Source organism: Rhinopithecus roxellana, chromosome 6, assembly GCF_007565055.1.
Source record: "Rhinopithecus roxellana isolate Shanxi Qingling chromosome 6, ASM756505v1, whole genome shotgun sequence".
NCBI lineage: Eukaryota > Metazoa > Chordata > Mammalia > Primates > Cercopithecidae > Rhinopithecus > Rhinopithecus roxellana.
The window spans coordinates 147,008,184-147,029,344 of NC_044554.1; the positions used below are offsets into that span (position 1 = coordinate 147,008,184).

Genomic DNA, 21,161 nt, shown 5'->3' on the forward strand with positions numbered 1-21,161 from the left:
CCTGCCCGGGCCTTTCTTTCAAACTCCTGAGCGCAGCGCGGCCTCGGCGCCCGCGGCCGGCGCCCCACTGTCTCCCAGCCCCCACCCCAGGGCTCCGCGACCCCCAGGAGCCGGCCCCGGCCGGCCCAGCAATTGCGCGGGGGACTGGGGGTGCGGCCTTGCCAGGTCTCCACACACAGGCTCATTCGCACACAAAAAATCATCTTTTTGCACGCCGGCGGGAGCAACGGAAGTCATTAACATCCGCGGTTGTGCAGCAATTAAAGTTAGGCCTGGGGATGCGGCGCGGCCACAGGCGCTGCTCACCCTGCTGCCTCCGCAGAGCTGGTTCCTGGCGCTGCTCTTCCGGGCAGAGGGAAAGTTTACTCTGCCTTTTCGAATTCAGAGGCAGCCTCACAGTTATTGAACCAGAGAGAGAGAGAGACAGAGAGAGAGAGAGAGAGTTTCCAAAGTACAAATAAACTTGAAAGCCCTCAGGAAGCGAGCTTACCTTAACTCGGAGGGAGCCATTTTTCAGAGTTTTGAGAACTTGTGGTTTGGACACTTCTGGACCTAAAATTGACAGTTTGAATGGCCAGGCGGCACACGTAGCCTGCAAAAGAGTCAAATGGAGTCCAGCGTTAGTGAGATTATATGTTATGTGGTATATAATGTTGGATGTCAACTCCCCAAAACCATAAAACTTACTTTAATGGCCCCACGTGACGTTTTATAGCCAGTGAGCCGATCTGTCTGTGCTATGGATGATTTTACGATCTAATTCATAGACAAAACCCTATTCATTTGGCACCCAAATGTCATATAGCCGGAACTGGGGCTTATAAAGTTTACTGTTTTATAACTTTTAAAAGGAAAGACGGCATCAGTGTAAGCAGTCGGTAAATGTGCAAATCTCTAGTTGCGCTTTAGCTGCTCTGAGGAGTTTCCCAATCGAGCTAGGATGGGGTAAGTACCTTCCATTTGTAGCAAATTAATAGTAGCAAAAGAAGCCAACTGGGTCCAGGGCGAAGAGTGGGGAAGGGGTGCTGGGATGGGTTAAGGGCAGAGGGTTTGGGGTCCACAGCCAGACAGAGCAGCGTCTTCAGCAAGTGGAGGCCTAGGACAGCCTTAGGAAAGAGGCAGGATCTGTGTGGCCTGAGGGTGGCTAATAAAGCCCTGGGTTTTTCTCCTTTTTTCTTGCTCTTTCTCTCTTTTTTTTGTACCCAGCAAGTTAACTTGGTTTCCTCAGAGATGGGCAGGGTGGCCTGGAGCTTTGGAACCGCCTACAGCTTTTTCCACCTTCTGCCCTGAACTTTGTGATGGGTCAGAGTTAGGGAAGCGATGGGCCAGTCTTGGTATGAGGTCTCCCTGCACAGGTCATCTGCTCAGGTAGCCTCAGACCCAACGGTTTCCAGGACTGGACAGACAGACAAAAGCAGACAGAGCCACTCACTATTTGGCACAAACCAGACCAGGAGAACTTACAATAGAAAGTTTATTTTTTGTTCCAGTCAGTATTTTTTCCTTAAAAACAAATACAAAAAAAAAAAAAAAAAAAAGCTGATCACAGTTTGCTTAAAACAGACAGACTTGGACAATATTTGTAACTTTGTTCACAAAAACATACATCACTGAAGCTGCGCTTATAAGAGCCACTTCCAGAGTTCGTGCAAAGGGTCCTACAAAGGCACGCAGGGACACACCGCTTGGAGTCACAGTTTTCATCACAGAGTCACTAGTCACTACACGTCGAACAAGTTGTGTCTCATCAAGTCACCTCTACAACAGCATTAATTACACAAGGAATATAGGTAGTTTGAATAAAAATATCTTTAACAGCTTGGAGCTATTGAGACAAGAACACTTCCACGCACATGCACAGTTAAACAACTTGAGTGCAACACACAACATTGGCACTAAACGAGATTGAAAGGGGACTTTTTGTGTGTTTTTTTCTCTTTTTTTGTTATAGTTACTTCAAGTAACACAGCTTGCTTCATATAAATAAGTTAAAACATCTATTTTTTTTTTTCAAGACAAAGCCATTCAGGACAAAGAGATGAACAGAAAGCAGATCTACTTATACAGGCGCTATAATGGCAATAAACAGGCTCATGATTAAAAGATGAATTAGGGCTACAAGAACAGGGCTTCTTCACAGAAGGAACACAAGGGAGTTTCAGAAAGTCACCTTAGTACTGACACTACGCGGGATCCGCTAATACTGCTCAGTACTTTAAACGCTCAGATACTCAGGGACGGAAGGCCCCTCCTGCCGCGGCCATGCTCATGCTTTTCAGCTTATTATCTTTTTTCCACTTCATTCTCCGGTTTTGGAACCAGATTTTAATTTGTCTCTCGGAGAGGCAAAGAGCATGTGCTATTTCAATCCTTCTTCGGCGTGTCAGGTAACGGTTGAAGTGGAACTCCTTCTCCAGCTCCAGGGTCTGGTAGCGCGTGTAGGCCGTCCGGGCCCTTTTGCCTTCCGGGCCGCCTATGTTGTCTGCAATAGAAAAGTCAGCGGTTTAGCTACCAACTCCTGTCTTCCAAAGTCCGCCAGGGGGACAAGCTTGGGTCCTGAGCAGGGAACCCAGGCGAAAAGCTCAACAAGTTCTCCCTACCAGCCCGCACACCCCTCCCGAATTTCCTTCCCTCTTCCTTTCTAGAGAGAAAACAATACGATTTGGATCCTGGGAACAATCTGCCCATCTGAGGCTGGGGCCGTGTCCCGGAGGACTCCGGCGTTCCCTGGCCCCTCTCCTGCCCTCTGCGCCCAGCCCCGGGCGCCCCGATCGGGAGGCACAGCCCTCCCAGGCTGCCCACCGCACAGAAACCCAGGAAGCAAGGCCCTTTCCTGAGCGTCCAAGTGGCCTTCGGGTCACCCTCCCTCAAAGTTCCAGCTCCGAGAGCCGCCTCCAGTTTCCAGCCTGCAGGGTTGGGGCGCCTGCTTTCTTTCTCTTCCCTTCCCTTTCCTTCTCTCTCCCTCCTGCCCCCAAAATTCAGAATCCTGCCGGCTCTCGCCTCGATTCTTCCCCCCAAGCCCCTTTTCGGGGGCTCTAATTAGTAACGCTGTTTCCCCAGCGTAGCCCTCCTCATAAATTATCCGCCCTGACAAGCCCGATTCACGGCTCCTACTGCCATCCTCTACCTCTCTGCGTCTTGCTCAGCTGGCCTGACCCGGGAGCGCGTTCCAAGGCGTAGGGTTCCAGAGGGGTTTTTTGCTTCCTCCCCCTTTCAACGTCTAAACTGGCCCAGCGAATGCCTATTTCCCCCACTATTTGTGAGCGCGGGGTGCTTGCAAAGAAGAGGAGGAAGGAGGAAGGCAGGGGAGGGAGAACGGCAAGGAGAGGCTCCGCAGGGCTGGGAGAAACGAGACCAGGAGAGAGACTGGGAGAGGGCGGCAGGGGGAAGAGGGGGACCAAGAGCCGCGTCCCCGCGGTCGAGTGGATTTAGGAAAAGGCTGGCTTTACCATGACTTATGTGCAGCTTGCGCATCCAGGGGTAGATCTGGGGTTGGGCGGGCGGCGCCGGGCTCGGCTCGCTCTGCGCACTCGCCTGCTCGCTGCTGGCAGGGGCGTCCTCCTCGGCTCCGGACGCCGTGCCAACCCCCTCTCTGCTGCTGATGTGGGTGCTGCCGGCGTTGGCCGAGGCGCCGCTGGAGTTGCTCAGGGAGTTTTTCCCGCCGTGGTGGCTGTCGCTGCCGGGCGAGGGGGCCACGGCGGAGCAGGGCAGCGGGTCGGGCGGAGGCGAGTGCGTGGACGTGGCCGGCTGGCTGTACCTGGGCTCGGCGGGCGCAGTGCTGGCGCTGGCCGCGTAGCTGCGGGCGCGCTCTCCGGAGCCAAAGTGGCCGGAGCCCGAGCGGCCGACGCTGAGATCCATGCCATTGTAGCCGTAGCCGTACCTGCCGGAGTGCATGCTCGCCGAGTCCCTGAATTGCTCGCTCACGGAACTATGATCTCCATAATTATGCAACTGGTAGTCCGGGCCATTTGGATAGCGACCGCAAAATGAGTTTACAAAATAAGAGCTCATTTGTTTTTTGATATGTGTGCTTGATTTGTGGCTCGCGGTCGTTTGTGCGTCTATAGCACCCTTGCACAATTTATGATGAATTATGGAAATGACTGGGACATGTACTTGGTTCCCTCCTACGTAGGCACCCAAATATGGGGTACGACTTCGAATCACGTGCTTTTGTTGTCCAGTCGTAAATCCTGCCTGATGACCTCTAGAGGTAAACTCGTGCACTAATGGGGGAGTTGGGTGGAGGCGAGAGGGGTGGCGCGCGCGCCTCGGGCGCGTGCCCGCCGCCAGTTGCCGCCGTTCAGTCGGACTCGAGCGCCACCCGCTGGAGGCAGGGCGCATCGCCCGGTTTCCGACCGGGGGCTGCAAGGGCCGGGGTCGAATTGAGGTTACAGCCCATTATGGCAAAATTATTGCATTTCCCTCGCAGTTCCATTAGGATGTACCAATTGTTAGGCCGTCAGCTGCCGATCGCGCGCCCGGCGAGGATGCAGAGGATTGGGGGAAGGTGGTGACTTGCATTTTATTTACAACAACTTTATTTCCCCCGTTTTGCAGCCCCTCTTATTTTTGTGTCCAGGTTGGGGTCGGTTCTGCCCGTCCTGCCAGCAGCTCTGAATTTTGAAAATACAGATACCACCTTCGGGGAAGGGGGAAAGTCATTTAGCCAATTGGATAAATAAATCCTGCCCGCAGCAGCAGCAGCTACAATTACGGCTCTGTTTTAGCGAGCGCATGAGGGACAGTGTCCCTGCCGCTCTTAAATGACAGGCGTCTATTAAAGATAGCTTTTGTGTAGTGCTTCTGCAAGGCGAGGTCAAATTCCATACACTTTTATAACCGTAGTCGATTTTTCTTTCGTGTGAATATGGTTTTCGTGTCATTAGTTTGCTATTTGATTTGCTAACGTATCCAGCCTGGAAAATCTTCATCACAGGGTCCGGTTCCTCGAGCCAGCCAGGCCCCAAGTTGGAGGGTTCTCCTCGAACCCAGCGAGTGGGCCCAGGCTCCCTGCAGCCGCAGAGGCTGCTTGGGGTCTGGGGATCCGTGGGGCGGGTTACTGGGGTCTTGCTTAGACCTCCAGGAGTAAAACGAGGGTGATAATGGAAGCATTTCTTGGCAGTGCGTAGTATCTCTGTAGTTATTTTCCACGGCTCCGAAAGATTCAAGTAAATCACAAATATAGCTGAGAGGCAAGTGGAGTCTCCCCGCTGGAGGCCCGGCGTTGCAGGCGCCCCTGGCACGTCTGGAAGCCAGGACTCTGGCGACTTCCATGGCCCTGGGCCCCTCGTTGGGTCCTGAACGCTGCTGTGGCGGCGACGCGGGCGCTATCGGAGGCAGGGAGCGGGAATCCGGAGCCGGGGGCCTGAGGCATCCCAGGGGCTCCCCGGGATGTAATGTTCCACCCGCACCCAGGTTAGCTTGCCTCGGCTAAGGCTGCTTCTTTTCCACTGACGGTTGCACACGCGGGACCGAGACTGGGCTCTGTTGGGGCCCCCTTTGTTCCTCGAGCTTCCTGTTCTGGGAGGCGGCTTGGGAGGCCGCGACAAGGCCGGGCTCCAGCACTTAGACCCCCTCTTTCCACTGGCCAGAGATAATTTGATGATGCCCTTCGGGACTTACTGGCGAGGGACCTAGGCAGAGACTCCCAGACGCGAAACGGGGCTCGGCCCAGGGGTCTTTCCTCCCTAGCAGCCCCACGTCCCGAGGTCGGGGAGCTCAGAGGCACTAGCACAGGAGCCCCGGACGCATTCAGGGCGCACCTCAGAACTCGGGAGCCGGTTTGGGCAGCCTTGTGGAGTGGGACTGGGTGTATGCAATGCGCCCCGCTCCACCGCTGGTATTGGCTGTGTGTGAGGTTTTGTTTTGTTTTGTTTCTTAAGAAATAAATGCACAGACGCTTGCAAAGCTCCGGGCTCCCCTGAAGCTGCGGAAGCCCCCGGATGAGAGCAGGCGGGGAGAAAAGTTGGGGAGCAGGCGAGGGCAAGGGGGCAAAGCCGAAGGAGGTTGCAGCGCTGGCCTGATCCCTGCCCAGGCGTCTACTCGCCCGCCTTTGCCTCTGAGTCCTCCCCGCTGGGCTGCGTGGAATTGATGAGCTTGTTTTCCTTTTTCCACTTCATGCGGCGGTTCTGGAACCAGATCTTGATCTGGCGCTCGGTGAGGCAGAGCGCGTTGGCGATCTCGATGCGGCGGCGCCGTGTCAGGTAGCGGTTGAAGTGGAACTCCTTCTCCAGCTCCAGTGTCTGGTAGCGCGTGTAGGTCTGGCGGCCTCGGCGCCCATGGCTCCCGTACACAGCACCTGCGAGCAGAAACAGCCGGGCGCCGGTAAGCCAGGACCTGGATGGTTGACCCACTCAGCCCAGTGACTTCCACAAGGGGCATATGAACTGAAAACCACCCCGCCTCCACTCCAGCCTCTCCCACTATGTCTGGGGCCCAAAGCATACTGAATGGGAGATTATTTCATACCAAGCGAGATGTTTTCCACCTATAAAGACTTGGGGTGGACATTATTGTTTTTGAAAAATCTGCCTCGTAGGAAAACCATTACAATCAAAATAACAGAATGGGCATTCTTAATTTGGGACGCCCAGGTCGTGTTTTTGTGGGGATGCAGGGTGTGGGGGGGGGGGCGTGGGGGAGGTGTGGAACCATATAAGTAGTGTACACACTCTGAATTCATAGTGGTCTCTCTGAGGATGCTACTGTGACTAGCCATGTCAGAACTCAACACATTTTTTGAAGAGTTAAAAATGGTCAGCCCTCTTGAATCTTTACACATTCTCCCATATTATATGACCCTTCTGAGAAATGCAGAACTCCCCCAAGGATAAAGTGGATTTTAATGCAAAACATTATAATTTTAACAATCCGCATTAGGCTCTGTTCTAGGGAATTCCTAGGAGTCTTTGGGATTCCCTGTGGAGTCTTTGGAAACCAGAGGCTAAGAGATGGAGCTATAGTTAGTCTAGGATTTCTAGCAATGTAGGATTGTGTTGGGCTGTCTGATCTGTGCCAAAGATCCCCAAGGGTGGTGGGGATCCCTCCAAGACAGGTGTATGAACTCAAGCATGGGCTCAGAAGAAGGCAGAAGTTGGCTAAGAGTGAGCAGTTGAGTGGAAGGGGGAGGAGGTGAGGGAGGAGAGAGAGAAAAAATCCTGAGTCTGGGGCTGTGGCCCTCCAAGGCTTTGGGGAGACACTGGAAGAGGCCAAATGGCCACCTCCCTCTGTACGGGTTTCTGAAGGGCAGAAAGGAGAGGGGGTTGGGAAGCAAAGGGTATTTATAAGTGATCAGTGCAAAAGGCCCTCTGGCTTGGGAAGCTGAGCAGGGTACCCAGGGCGCATGGGTCCCCATCAGCCTCTCTCTCTCTTCAGGCTGTCACAGGTCTCATATATGTCTCAGTGCCCCCATCCTCCCCTAAAGCGTCACCTTACATGGACACTGGGGCCCTGCCCTTCCTCTGCCATGGCCTGATTGTCCCATTGGGAACTGATTTTTTCTTCTCTTTTAAAAAGCCAAAGAAACTTTGCTAGTTCTTTCCTCCTTTCTCTCTATTCCTCTTTCTACTCTGTTTCCTCCTTCTTTCTTTCTTTTCCTGCCTCCTTTCCCCTCTCCCTCCACTGTCTTGGGATATGCCTTACCCGCGCAGGAGTTCATCCGCTGCATCCAAGGGTAAACGGGACTCGTGTACTTCCGGTCGGCGCCTTCGTCATGGAGTGCTTTGCCCTGCCCGCTGCTGCTGTCGGGTTTGTACTGCTGCTCGGGAGAAAAGTGCAGGTAGTCCCCGGGGCCCCTCTGCTTGCCACTGCCCGAGGGCGAGGCGCCACTGAGGTCCTTATCAGAATAGAAACACGAGGCCCCGTACTCGTAGGAAGCCCGGTTGCAGGCCAGGACAGAGTTGGACTGTTGGTAGAAACAAGGTGAGGTGTACGTCTTGTCCGGGAGACTCGACGCCCCGTACGAGGCCGGGAAGGGCCTCAGCGCGTCATAGCCGGCCTGGTAGAGGGGCAGCTGGCCCAAGAAGGAGTCCTGGCCGCTGGGCAGGCTCCCGGGGAAAGTGGGATTCACAAAATAGGAACTCATTTGCGCGCCCCTCTGCAGGACTGTGATTTGTTGTGTATTAGTACATCTGGCTATAACTATTAGTAGTCATCGAACTGGTTTGTTTCTGGATGGCCGAACGCCAAAAGCGACAGCAGCAAATCGCACCAGCTGACGCCGCGGCGGCCAATGGGAGCAAGCGCCGGAGCCCGCTCCCCAGGGACCGCGGCGACCGAGGCAGCAAAGTTACAAACAGCCCCCAGCTCGCCCGCCCGCCGTCCGCCCGGCAGATTAATGGGCGCGCACAGCCAGCCGGCCCGGCTCTCTTCCTGAACGCCAGCGGCGGGCACGGCCCGTTCAGGGGCGAGCCGATCAGGCCAGAGTAGGGACACTAACGCTCCGGCCGCCGCAAAGGCCCCGCCAGGCCCCCCTCCTTCCTCCTCCCCTTTTTGCTTTATTGAATTTTGCGGGTTCCCCGCCCCTCCTCCTCCAAACAGGAAACCTGAAGGTCCTGCGCCAGGAGGGGCGGTGACAAAGGTGGCTTTGCTCCCTGCCGGCCTGCACTCCAGGCACGGCCCCGAATTGCCCCTCCCCTAGCGCTCCCCTATTCGTGGGTGCGAGTTCTTGAGCTGGAGCAAGGGCCATGAGAAACCAGGCCTTCACTCTATGCTCTTCACTCGTGCACCTTAGCAATCGGTGAACTCCCTTATTCTCTCCTTCTCCACTCACACCAGGGGCCTGGGCCTTGCAGCCCAGAGCTGAAGGATCACCTCGAGCTGACCAGGACTCAGCCAAACGTAGGTTCTTCCCACCCATTCCCTCCTCCCACATACACATCCTGTTTGAGTCCCAAGGGGCTCAATGACCCGCGCCTACCTGGTCTTAAAGCACCCCTTCCAGCTGGGCGTCCCCGTCCCACCTTTGAACCCAGGGAATTAAGAGGCCAGAAACCACTGGTTTTAACAAGAAAGGACCGACAGAGCAGTGGCCGTCAGACTGGGCTCCTAAGCCAGCCGAGGGACCTGCTCCCCTGCCCAGCGCCTGGGGACTCGGCATCTGCTGCGAGAACCGCTCAGAGCTGAGGCGGATAAAAATCCAGATGTGGAATCTTTCTGTCCACATTCCAGAGGCACAGAAGACGCAGGGGCCCTGGCCAAGCTGGGCACAGAGGGCAGCTCTGCGGGGCCCAACGCCGCGGGATAATTGATGGGCTCTGTTTCCGGGGCGCCCGACAACCGACACTGTCCTGGGGCCGCCCTCTTTACTGCCCTTCCTGGGATCGCACGGAGGGCTGCCGCCCCTCAGTCTCTCCGGAACCGGGAATAGTTGTCTCACCGGCTCCAGAAATCCTGAACTGCTTTCATTGCTGTTCCAGGCCTGGCGGTCCCCAGACAGGACATTAAAAGACTGTCCTGGGCTGCTCACTCTTGCCTAAGAGGTGTGCCTTCGAGATAGTTGACTTTTACAACACATGGATCAATCTCGTTTTGTAAAATGTGATAGCAGCCCAATGGCATTTTTACAACTGTGTTTGTTAGGCTTGTAAAACCCCTTGAATTAGCTTTAAAATCCTCAATTCTGTGGAGGTTGAAGAAAGACTATTTACGTGATTTGGATGGATTTCTGGAGACTGTTTACAGATCTGTAAAACCCTAGCCAATGCAGGCTCACCGGTTCCGGACTTAGTGGGGAGGTGGCAATTGGCAGTGTTCCAGTAGGAATCTAGTAATGACTTAGTCTCTTCCTTGCTTTTTCAATTTTTTTCCTGAGCTCTTCTCCCCCAAAGGGAAAAAATTGGGAAAGGACTGGCCTAAGGTCGACCTCCAAAGAGCCCAAGAGGCACTCCTGGAAGGTGGCTACTAGCCCGGCAATGGGGGCTACCCCTGGAAGCTGGATGCCTGTTCCCCAGTCAATCTGTCCTGGAAAGGGTTTACTTTGCATATAAAGCAGGGCCTTGAATGAGAGGATAGAATTGGGCATTTCCCACACATTACTTCAGGGAAAGAATTCAATAGGTGAAAATGAAAACTGGAGTCAAAAAATTAAAAGGGACTTTTAAAAATAGCTGTTTGAAGAAAATAATGTTTGTGGGGTTTTTTTCTTAAAATTATCAGACAACGGTGATTTTAAGCAAGTTATTGTTTAAGATGAAAACAACCGTTTGGAGATGTCAATCAATGTTTACATTTATAATTTCCTTTTCATTCCTCTATGTCCCACACAGTGGTGGGGTTGGTGTCAATTTACTGTTGTTATTATTATTTGTCATGCCTTGACCAGGATTCTCGATCTAATTATTGTTCCAGATGACAAGAGAATTTGATTTCTCAGCTAAGAGCCAGAAAACATTTTATTTCTAGCTTCTATAGGCCCTAAGATGGAAAAATATATATTACATTGGAATCTTTACATGTTAGCCAAGGCTAGTGCATATCATGTTGGCAGCTGACCAATTCATTTCTCCAACCAGATACACACACACACACACACACACACACACACACACACACACACACACACACACCTCTCTCTCTCTCAGAGAGAGGACCATTCCGGCAAGAATAGGCAGCCCAGACCCTCCAGAGAGCCTCTCCTGCGATGGTGAGAATGGCCACCCCAGGGCTCTCTCTCTTCCCTGCCAAAGCCACGCAGAAAGCGACTTACCTTACAGTTTCTCTCCAAGGGGGGCAGGATGGCGAGCTGGGCCCCACCGTCTGCCCTTGCCCTGGGCTGCCCATTGAACAGCTCCACCTTCGCCAGCCTGGAGTATGTAGGTGTGGTACCTTGAAGGCCACCTCAGTCCAGCCAGCTCGCTAGCCCAGGCCAGAGCCCAAAGCACACAGGTGCGGCCTCTGCCCTTCACAGGCCCTCCCCTGGAGCCAAAGCCGTCCTTCTTTGCCATAGCCCATCCTCCTCAGAGCAGCCAGGCCTACAAGCCTCAGGACTACAGGTAGTCTCTCCGATTTCAGAATCGCAAAGTCAGAGTGTTCCCTGAACCAGCGTGCACCCCCAGGACGCCTTGGGACGTGCAGTTTGGGCAGAAGTAGCCATGTCGTGCCAGGCGGCCTGTGCAACCAGTCTCCATGGTGCTGGAGTGGGGGTGGGGGGAGGACCCGAGTCTATACCGGCGTCCAGCTGCGGTCAGGGGTAGCCGAGGCGGGGAGATTTCCCGGCCAAATAGGCCCTGGGTGATAGCCCCCAGGTCCCCTTTCGTCCCCCTCTACCCTGCTTGCTGGGAAATCTCTGAGGGGCCCGTACAGCAGTCGCGCCAGGCTGCAAGAGGCGGGCTGCAGCTGGCGCCGGTCCCGGCGACGGCCACGGCGTGGCAGCAGCGAGCGCCAGCACGGTCGCAATAAATAATCCGCCAGCGGCAGCCGCACAGGCAGGAAGGCAGCGACCCTAGGATGCAAATACGCCGCTTTATCCGCCCCGAACGCACCCAGAGCACGGGCGAACGTTCCAGACATCCACAGCCCCTTCCTATTTATCGAATCCATACCAAGATATTGTCTCAAGATGGGGAAACAACAACCCAAACAAAAAATAAACAAAAAGAACCTCGGACTCCTTTCTTGTCGCTGTCCGGGGAGTTCCCGGGGCAAATCTGGTCTGATACGCACTTAGGCCGAGCTACAGTTCGAGCCACCGCGCTACGCAAAGCCACCGCCAGCAGCACGCTCCGCGCTTCCTCCCTGGCAGCTCCACAGTCCTCTCCCGGCTCGCGGGAGGTGGGGAGTGCGGTAGCCAGTCCGTTGCGCCAAGGTGGATTGGGGGGTCCCCCTATCGCCCAGACTCGGTTTGCGTCCTTCCTTCAACCTTAACTGCGGGCCCCTGCCACCCGCGCTAACACCATTATGTCCTCTGCACCGAAACTTCCCACCAAGTAACACCAATTAACCCCATCCTCTCCTCCAACACAGAATTCCACCCACGCACCTATTCCCTCTCCCAGCGCTTCAGACACCTCTCTCATCGAAAAACTGGGCGAAAGGAAGCCGTCAACGAGCGGAGAACTCTGGCTGAATTAGTAAGTTTTTCTCTGTTTCTCCCTTTCACCTTTCTCTCTGAAACCAATTCCCACGGAATAGAAGGTGCTGTGCTGATGCTAATAAAATGACTGTGGATTAATGCACTTTGTCCTCACCTCTTCCCACCTTCCCAGGTCAAAAACGGTTTCCTGTTGTTGGGGAATCCAACAAAACCAAATAGGGCCATGAATGAAAACATAAAAATCCAAACCCAAGGGGCTGGCGGGGAACACAGTGTGCCGGGCCACTTCCTTTTGGGCTTCACGGGGTCACTGGGGAAGGGAAGAGAGACGACCCAAGGGATGCTGCCCTGTGCCTGGGCGCTGTGCCACGGAGGGCCGAGGGAAGGCGGGCACTTATTGCCAAGGCGAGCCAGGGAGGGGAAAGGGACTGGTGTGTGTGCGTGCGTGTGTGCCTGTGTGTGTGACATGTGTGTGCTGTAGTGTGTGATGGGGGCGAGTGTGAATGGGTGAGTATGGTAAGGGGGAGTGTGCCCCTCCTAAAGCCTCCCTGGATGCCCTCTCCCACCGCTGCCGCCGCCGCCTGTCACCTCACCACCTTTGCTCCTATCTCCTCCCCACATGTCTCACCTTCAGACGGCGACTCCCAGAAGCTCCTGCCCCTGTGACAGCTGTCGCTTAGGCAGCCCGAGAGACGAATTGTCCTCCTTCCTGGTGCCAGAGGACGCAGGAAATTAGCCAGGTTGCGAGTTGCAAAGCTGCTGCCGCTGCGCCGGGAACGGGGCGCGCCCCATCTCCAGCCGGAGCCGCCAGGCCTGGCCTGGTCGGGGCTTCCCTTCGCTCGCCATCTCCGGACAAAGCGCAGCCCAGCCGGGCTGGAAGGCAGAGCTCCGAAGCAGGCAGGACGGAGCGGAGCAAAAGAATGCGGCTCTATTCTCGCAAGGGAAATTATAAAAAAGTTCATGTTCACGGTTCTCATCCACATGACCGACAGCGGCCAATGGAAGGGCCGAACAACTCATAAAGTTGTATTGCAAAGTTGTAAATTTTCATAAACAACAACGGATTTATGACCCTTTCCCCATCACTGAGAGGAGGCAGCTCTTACACCGGCGCCATCTTACCACCGAGGCCGCCCAGACTTGGGGCCTCAGGTTTTACAGACCCTTTTGGGCCCGGGTTTACTAAAAGAGCCATAAGAAGCGGACCCAACCCAGGCAGGAGACTGGAGACGAAGTCTTGCAGGCGGAACTCAGGATGCTCTGAGCTGCCTGCACAATCCCTCGCCCTTCGCCCCTTCCCTGCACCCAGATGCCCCAGCTCCTGCCCAGGCTGCGCAGTGCAGCGGGGGGTCTGCGGTCCTAGCCCCTCCCCGCGCCACCTACAGCAGTGCCGGACCCTGGGGCGCCCTTGCCTCGCCTGCAGGCGGGGTGGGGGCCTTAAATCCCATTTCCTAGCCTGGGGCTGCGTTCAGGGCGCATGCGAAATCCGTTATCAGCCTCTGGGTAATGCCCCTTTCCAAGCCCACTGCGCAGCCTTAGAGGAAAGGGTGGATTTGAAATTTCCTCATGGAATTTATGGAGATTTTTAGGGAGCTTCATAGAATATAACCTATCTACCAGAGATTCCATTTTCAAGGGATCTAGAAGATGTTAGTGCACACACAAAAACCAGACAAACGTCTCTACACGGATAAAGGCACATATACAATTATGCACACAGGGAAGGGCATACACTCTATTGTGGGCACAGAATGACATGCAATTATGGACACACAGAAACAAATGCACCCAATTATGGACACCAAAATATACACAATTGTGAAATTAGGTAAAAACACACACACAGAAATACAAACACAGAAAAATAAGCACATACTCATACAAATACACACATAAAAATACATAAAAATATACATGACACCAATACATGGGCCTCCAACACTTGGACCATCACAGGACAGCCACCCCACTTTTGCTTCCCCACTGCCCCTTTCCCTCCAGCCATGCTCACCTCCCCTTTCCCAGTCTCCTCTGGATAAGGCAGTCCACGTTTTTCTTTGTCACCAAGCATCTTTATTTTTCAGTTACATAAAACACAGTTAGCTGGGCTGGGAAGTGTGCCTTCCCTGAACCCCAGGATGGAGCTGAGGGGGACACAGGACAACACAGGAGATGAAGGGCATTGCGGAGGGCATTGGACCTCCCCACCCACTACAGTTAGCTCAAGACAACATACCATGCTACAAAGTCACCCCATTAACACATCCTTTCCAAGTCAAGACACTGCCTTACAAATGAACTCCAAGACTATAGAAACGATCAAACAAAAAAATCTTGTTCAAATATACAGTATCTGCAATTATAGGAAACGTCAGGGCGTACATATTTAACACAGCTGAACAGTAAGATACAGGAGCCAGAGGAAAGGACAGCGAAGCTGGGAGCATTTCCACCGTCCTACTAAGCAGAAGCTAACCCAGAGATCTGCAGCCAGCTCAGGAACATTCCCCTCCAGAAGTGGGGGTTGATGGGCCTGAACTTTGGGTGCCAAGCCAGAGAAGGGGGGATTGATTCTAGGGTGCAGCACTTAGAATGCTTTTTGGAATAAATATATTATTTTTCAATTTAAATAGATGCCAATACCCTGATCCTGGACCTCAGCACATTCTCAGGGCAGCCTCAGGGACCCCAAAAGCTGCCAGCTGTAAGCAGCAGGGGCCTTGCCTGGGAGCAGTCGGCACTAGGTAGCAGGCAAGCCAGCCAGCACAAAATAGGTAGTTTTAGGGGAGTAGGTAGTAGTGAGATTCACGTTCTTGCGGATCTGGAAGGGTGGTGCTGGGTGTCTGCCAGTGCTGGGATACATAGGGGCTTCCTGGGAATGGAGGCCCTCTAGGCTGGATACATAGGTAGTTTGGGGGTGCCTCGAGCAGAGGCCTGTGCTAGGTAGTATTTTGGCCGCGCCAGCGCAGGGCCGGCTGACCTGGGGTTGGGGGTGTCTTTTGGGGTCCTCGGAGGCAGAGGGAATCCAAGGCGACCCAGTCGCTGCGGCCGCTCAGTCCACAAAAGTTGGGAGCTGGAGTAGGTGATGGGGGCCGGGTAGAGTGCAGGTTGGGGACTGTTTTGTTTGTTCTTTTTTTTTTTTTTTTTTTTTTTTTTTTTTACATTTTCTTTTATTTTTCCCATTTTTGTAAATAAAACCAGTGAGTCTCTTAAAGACGCTTTTCCGACTGTCCGGTGCAGCGAGGGCCCCGGCTCAGCCCCTCATTCCTCCTCGTCTTCCTCTTCTTCATCATCGTCCTCCTCGTCAGCCTTGTCTGCGGCAGCGGTGACGGCGGTAGAGGGCACGGCGCCCTCGGGAGCTGCGGCGGCAGCCGGACCTTCGTCCTTATGCTCTTTCTTCCACTTCATGCGGCGGTTCTGGAACCAGATCTTGATCTGGCGCTCGGTGAGGCAGAGAGCGTGGGCGATTTCAATGCGGCGGCGCCGCGTCAGGTAGCGGTTGAAGTGGAACTCCTTCTCCAGCTCCAGTGTCTGGTAGCGCGTGTAGGTCTGGCGGCCCCGCTTCCTGTCAGGTCCTGAGAACAGACATGCAGACACAGGAACACACGGACAGACAAGTAGACAGGGCACTCGTTAGGCTGCTGTCCCAGAGCCCACACCTTCCTCCTGGCCTAGTCCCAGGCGAGCATGCCCTCTGCCCCAGGCCCCAAACTGAGCTGGGGGGGGGGGGGGTGTTAGGGAAAGACCCCAACTGCAGTGCCAGACGCGCAGGCAGCTCTGTAATCAGCAAAGGCGCAGAATCCCAACTTTACAATCGCCTTTTCCAGCCGGCTAAGCTTCCACAATGTCCTGCTTCCCCTGACAAAGGAAAACTGTAAATATAGAGTGTGGGCAAGTGGGAAAAGCTGCACTTTTGCCATTCAAAGATGAGCCCGGCCATTCCCCCACCTTGCTAGGCAAGTGGGCGACCCTTCCCAGCAGCCTGAGACCTCAATTCCCAGGACCTTCCTAGGGCACCCCGACCCTCTGTCCTCATTCCCTCGCCCCTATCTTGAAATGGCCCCTGGCACAGGGTCGGGTGAGAGGCCCTGGAGGGCTTGGCTCTCCCAGGTTTTGAGAAAGAAAAGCCAGGCAGCAAGGAAAAGGAGGAGGGAGAGAAGAAGAAAGGGAGGGAGGGTGACAGAAGAGGGAGAAAGAGAGAATAGCAAACAAACTTAATATTAAAATTCCAAGGCAAATGGAGTTAAATAAATTTACGAGGACCGAACCCATTAATTGGGCCATAAAAAGTTTTATGAGCCTCATTTACATACAATGTTATGGGCTCCACGCAATGGCGCCTCCGCTCTAATTAAAACCAGAAAGGCTGCGCCGGGAGTCACGGGGCTGCCAGCCCGCAACAGCCTGGCTCCGCTCTTCCGGCCCCCGGCTCCGCGCTCAGCAGCGCCGCGCTCCCCGCTCCCGGTCCCGCTCCGCCAGCCCGGCCAGCCTAGCGACTGCGCCTACCTGAAGACCGCATCCAGGGGTAGATGCGGAAATTGGCCTCGGCTGGGCCGTGCAGCACGCCCTCGTCCGCCTTGTCGCAGGCGCCTTTGGCGAGGTCACTGCAGAGCCCGGGGATGTTTTGGTCGTAGGAGGCGCAAGGCAGGTTGCTGTAGGCGTCGGCGCCCAGACCGTAGCCGGATGCAAAGGGGCTCTGATAAAGGGGGCTGTTGACATTGTATAAGCCCGGAACGGTCGAGGCGAAGGCGCCGGCGCCCGCCCCGTAGCCGCTTCTCTGTGAGTTGGGCGCAAAGGAGCAAGAAGTCGGCTCCGCATTTTGGAACAGAGAAGCCCCCGCCGTATATTTGCTAAAAAGCGCGTTCACATAATACGAAGAACTCATAATTTTGACCTGTGATTTGTTGTCCGGCAGCTTTCAGTGTCGGTTTTACGAGGTAGCGTGATATATGATAACATTACACCCCCAGATTTACACCAAACCCCATTTTCTTTTGGACTGAGCTCGTCGCAGCACGTGACCGCCCACATGACCGCCTCCGCCAATCTCAGCAGCCCTCACAGGTGGTCTCGCTCCGCTGGGCCCGCGGCCGCCTAGAATGGAAGGGGAGGCTCAAATACGCGGCCAACGAATCCGCCCGCGCCCTGCGGGCCTGGCGCGTCCGGCGGAAAAAGACCCTGAGGCTCCGCGGGAGCGCCCAGCTGGCCGCCAACCTCTGCACTGGGGTCTGCAGACGCCGGGAGGCCCCGGCCTCGCGCAAACCCCCCACTCCTGCTAGTGAGCCCTGGACGCAGCTTGGGATCCTCCCCATCCCTCTCCTGTCCGCTTGCTCAGCCCCTGGAAGGATCTCTGTTCCCCGCAACAGCCTGCCCCTCGGTGGCCTTGTGGGCAGGACTCAGCTATGAGCAGATCGACTCTGCCCAAGTCTTCTCTCACCCAGGTCCAATGGGCGACAGGCCGGACTTAGACTCGGATCCAGACGGGGAAGGCGCAGCATCGCTTGCAGCTGCAGCGAGAATGCCACCGCAAGCTGGAACCATGTGGTTCGAATAAAGTCAACGTCTCTCAGCTTCCTTTCCTTAATCGCAGGCACACTGTTTATCCGCCCTAAAGGAAACAGTGAAATATTTATCTATTAATGAGACTCATTTGCCAACAGATTTATTAACGTGGGGTTCCTCTCCCTCCTCCCGGACGCTGGAGTGCTGCAGGCTCTGTGCCTTCGCTCCTGGGCACCTGGCTGGCTCCAGCAGTCCGATAAATGGCTAGATTCTTTTGTCCTTGCCACAACTTCTGGTTCCCCTCTGGCGCATGGGGAGCCAGGGCTGTTTCCCCAGCTTGGAGAAATCTCAGGCCTGCACCCTTCCAGACGCTCCCAACAGTGGAAGGTTTCTGGTAGCCTTCACCTCAGCCACCCTTAGGCCTCCACCTCCTAGGCCGAGGTGCCTGGGAACAATACATGCTTTAGAGCCGATTTGGAGAGTGGGCTCTGGCGTCTAGGGACTGCAACCCCCTGTGGACTTCCATTTCTTTTGAAGACACCAAAAACAAATAGGGGGACCACCCCCTAAATGCCACCCAGCTGTGGAGGCTTCACCTATCCAAGTACCAGCTCACACGGAGCTGAGCGCACGGTGGTCTCACTCCCTCCCATGCGGGCCTCCAATTCCTGCCTTCCCAGGCCTCCGACCCCTGCACCATGTTGGACCAGCTGAAGCCCCTGCGGCCCACCGCTCGGTGGAGGATGGTGGGGAGAACCCTTCCTCTAAACGCCTCATAAACTGCCGGGCTGCTCTGGAAGCCCAGCCACCTTTTACTGCTCAGCTCGATTACACACCATAAACCCGACCTCACAATGGAATTGCCCCGGAAATTCTCCTGTAAATTATAGAGTTGAGTTCCTTGTGTACAAAGCACTTCCCATCACTTTCAGAGGGTCCAGGCCGCCGCCGTTTACCGCACCCTCTCAGGGGGTCCCAGGAATACAAAAGGTGGAGGGAGGCTTCAGACTGAGACGCCACGGAGCCCCAGTCCCTGCGCAGTGAACCACCCGGGCTTGGGAGTGAAGGCGGGGGCTGGTGGGGCAGGTGGGCCCTGGGCTGTCTCCTCCCGGGCCATGGAAGTCCAGGGGTAGGGATGTGGGATGGGGGACAATATCCGGAGATGTCTTTATGGCGGATCAGATGATACTGGGTGTCCGATGGAGAATAGAGGGAGTAAGACAAAAAGAAAAAACCTAAATAATCCCTGTCGCATCGCCTTCTGAAAGGAAATAAAAACCCAAGAAAGTTAAAGGAAGATGAAACAAACAAGAAGGCTAGGAGATCAAAGAGGCAGAATTAGACCGCTTTAGACCAATAAATTGTTCCTGGGGTGACACAGAGCAAGATGCAAAGAGAAAAGACCAAGGCCCCCGCCGCCGCCGCCGTCTGTCTAGACTCAAGCGGCTGGAGGGGCTGACAGAGCTGGTGTTTAAAGTAGAACCTGCCCAGTCCAACAGCCCGAGCGGGGAGCGATTTCAGGGAGTGCGGGAAGGAACGCACTTCGCCAAGGGAGGGCTGGGCGCCCTCGCCACTGGCTCATCCCTGCCCCGGTTTTGCCCGGCGCGCGTCCAGGAGGTTCTGGCAGGACACACTGCCCCTCTGCCCTGGCCAAGGAGGATCCGGATACCGCCCGCAAGGCTTCGGCCCTTATGGACCCAAGTCAGCCAACTGGGCCGAGTCCTGCGGACACCGAAACCTCCCTTTCGTTTCCAGGCTTCTTTCTCCCCTCCTGCCCTGTGTGGTCTGATTTAAAACGAAAAGGTCGGATAAAATCAGGCTTTCAATAAGGCTTCTTTAACTGCGTGTTCTCTATTCATTGGTTCTCTACTTATTTGACTGAAAAGACACAAATGCACTAGGTTATGTGAGATAATTTTCACAGAAATACTCACTAACCCTCAGCCTGAAGCACGCACATGTAGGCGGGTATCTAATCAGCCGAGCTATCTTTAGATAGATATTTTCAACTGCTGTCCCTGAGCTTCCTTCCTACCTACTGGCAGAGCGTGTTCACCCTGCTTCTTGTTACCAAATACCAATATATAAATTCAATTATGAAGGTAAAGCCAGCTCTAGGCAGGGAATAGCGTCTTCCAGAGATTTGGTGGGTGGCTGGCGAATTGCTTCCTCAAGGTTTCCACCCTTGCCTCTCTCACGGGCTGCATCTGTTCCCCACCCAGTCAGTGAGTGATCCCTGGCCTGGGCGCAAAGACAAACCCGTCCCCGTCCCGTACAAATGAGACTGGGTTGGCGCGGGGTCCTGCCTAGGTGAAGGCCCGCTGCGGGGAAACCAGTCCCAGGCTTCCCAGAGGGAAAGCAGACTCCCAGTCACCAGCCTGCCAAGGGCAAGGAAGGCGCCTTTGGACAGTCCACCCAGGCCTGGGAGACCCTGGGCTGCCTGCACCTACCTGAGGCCTCCGTGATCGGTGGAGAGACGCAGTAGCCACCGATCTGTGATTTCATTTATTTGTAGTTACACAAATCGAGCTTTCTCTCTGAATCCACAGATGTGCGACTTCACCATTTATTTGTAGTTAAAGAAATTGAGCTATCTGCGGCTTGAATACAAAGCCACGGTTGACTCCCGGGGAAGCTATAAAACCCTTCTTACAATCAGATGTTGTGAAGTTACATACGGAAATATAATGAAGGCGTGTGTCTCTAATATCGATGTGTATATATATACACGCATATATGAGATGAGAGAGAGACGGAGAGAGAGAAAGGAGAGATATTGTGTGTGTGTGTGTATGTATGAAAGGAGAGAGAGAACAAACACCCGGGAGAGACATCAGCCAAAATCCAGTCCCCAGTTTTACAGCGTGTACAGCGCGGAGATGCGGGCCGTAAACATTTTGTGGGCTTGGCGGAGACTATTACGACCCAAATAAATGCACTGTGCTGCGTGTTCACAGGGCTCTGGGACGCTTCGAAGGGTTCTCTGTTTGCTTTTGCGTTTTCCCTCTGGAACCATTCGACATCCGTGGCTGATGCTCGCACCCGAGAGGAGGCCGCAGCCTGTTCCCCGCCTAGGGTCCGCGAGAGGCTGGGCCTGGATTGGGGTCCCCTCCCTTCTGGCCTCCTGATGGGTGAGCAGCCTCGGTTCCTCTACAGCGGAGGACATGCCGCGGCTAGAGACAGCCCGGGCGGCTTCCACACCGTGTGCGACACTTTTTGTGCTACGGTGTGATTGTTATATTAAACATCACATTAAAAAAAAATAAAGCAGTCCTTGGTTTGTCCCCCGGGATTCTCTTCCCATTCAATTCGGCCCGTCCCCTAGACCTACAGTGGACAGACACCGAGATTGCCTTTACGCCCAATGTTCACCGCCTAATTTTATTGTCTCGATTCAAGCCAGCCGAGTCCCGGGGTCCTGGCTCTGTCTTGGGTTCTGACTCGCCGGGCTCTGACCCAGGTCGCAGGTTTCGAGGGCCTCCTGGGCGGCCGCGGGACCCGGGGCCACGGTGTGCGCCCTCGGCACGCACTGTCCACACCCTCTGGGCGGTCATCAGGTCCGGGGGCTGCAGGCGCTCCTCCAGTGTCCAACAGTCAGCCGCGGCTCCATGGAGCCTGGTTGTGT

The 21,161-nt window shown here is 54.8% G+C and overlaps 4 protein-coding genes and 1 long non-coding RNA gene across 5 annotated transcripts in view; 1 reads left to right on the forward strand and 4 right to left on the reverse strand.

Moving 5' to 3' along the window:
• The window catches only part of HOXA3 (homeobox A3), a 34,025-nt gene extending 33,433 nt beyond the window's left edge, over window positions 1–592 (reverse strand). Inside the window, exon 1 of the mRNA XM_030932413.1 lies at window positions 491–592. The gene's annotated coding sequence lies outside the window, so the exon portion shown is untranslated. The remainder of the gene's footprint in view (window positions 1–490) is intronic.
• Window positions 593–1,456: 864 nt separating this feature from the next.
• Window positions 1,457–4,581, reverse strand: HOXA5 (homeobox A5). The gene is made up of 2 exons (XM_010388308.2): window positions 3,450–4,581; window positions 1,457–2,482 (listed from the first exon to the last, which is right to left on the reverse strand). Exons 1-2 carry the CDS (start codon window positions 4,342–4,344, stop codon window positions 2,232–2,234), a joined length of 1,146 nt encoding a protein of 381 aa, XP_010386610.2. The 5' UTR covers window positions 4,345–4,581; the 3' UTR covers window positions 1,457–2,231.
• A 104-nt stretch (window positions 4,582–4,685) lies between these two features.
• HOXA6 (homeobox A6) lies at window positions 4,686–8,136 on the reverse strand. The gene is made up of 2 exons (XM_010388307.2): window positions 7,645–8,136; window positions 4,686–6,301 (listed from the first exon to the last, which is right to left on the reverse strand). Exons 1-2 carry the CDS (start codon window positions 8,084–8,086, stop codon window positions 6,042–6,044), a joined length of 702 nt encoding a protein of 233 aa, XP_010386609.1. The 5' UTR covers window positions 8,087–8,136; the 3' UTR covers window positions 4,686–6,041.
• LOC104681874 lies at window positions 7,504–16,309 on the forward strand. The gene is made up of 3 exons (XR_750623.2): window positions 7,504–7,749; window positions 11,965–12,071; window positions 12,669–16,309. It is a non-coding gene; the product is annotated as an uncharacterized LOC104681874 (long non-coding RNA).
• Window positions 14,090–17,642, reverse strand: HOXA7 (homeobox A7). Its single transcript, XM_010388305.2, has 3 exons — window positions 17,472–17,642; window positions 16,541–17,128; window positions 14,090–15,609 (listed from the first exon to the last, which is right to left on the reverse strand). Exons 2-3 carry the CDS (start codon window positions 16,917–16,919, stop codon window positions 15,296–15,298), a joined length of 693 nt encoding a protein of 230 aa, XP_010386607.1. The 5' UTR covers window positions 16,920–17,128; window positions 17,472–17,642; the 3' UTR covers window positions 14,090–15,295.
• Between the last annotated feature and the right edge of the window lie 3,519 nt (window positions 17,643–21,161).

Excerpts from the sequence above, each read along its gene's own strand:
- HOXA5 (XM_010388308.2), bottom strand. The coding sequence starts at position 4,344 with ATGCGCCCTGCCTCCAGCGGGTGGCGCTCGAGTCCGACTGAACGGCGG. Across the intron at positions 2,483-3,449 it reads CAAGCTGCACATAAGTCATG|ACAACATAGGCGGCCCGGAA; the intron begins GTAAAGCCAGCC and ends TTTCTATTGCAG.
- HOXA6 (XM_010388307.2), bottom strand. The coding sequence starts at position 8,086 with ATGAGTTCCTATTTTGTGAATCCCACTTTCCCCGGGAGCCTGCCCAGC. Across the intron at positions 6,302-7,644 it reads GCGGATGAACTCCTGCGCGG|GTGCTGTGTACGGGAGCCAT; the intron begins GTAAGGCATATC and ends TTCTGCTCGCAG.
- HOXA7 (XM_010388305.2), bottom strand. The coding sequence starts at position 16,919 with ATGAGTTCTTCGTATTATGTGAACGCGCTTTTTAGCAAATATACGGCG. Across the intron at positions 15,610-16,540 it reads CCCCTGGATGCGGTCTTCAG|GACCTGACAGGAAGCGGGGC; the intron begins GTAGGCGCAGTC and ends GTCTGTTCTCAG.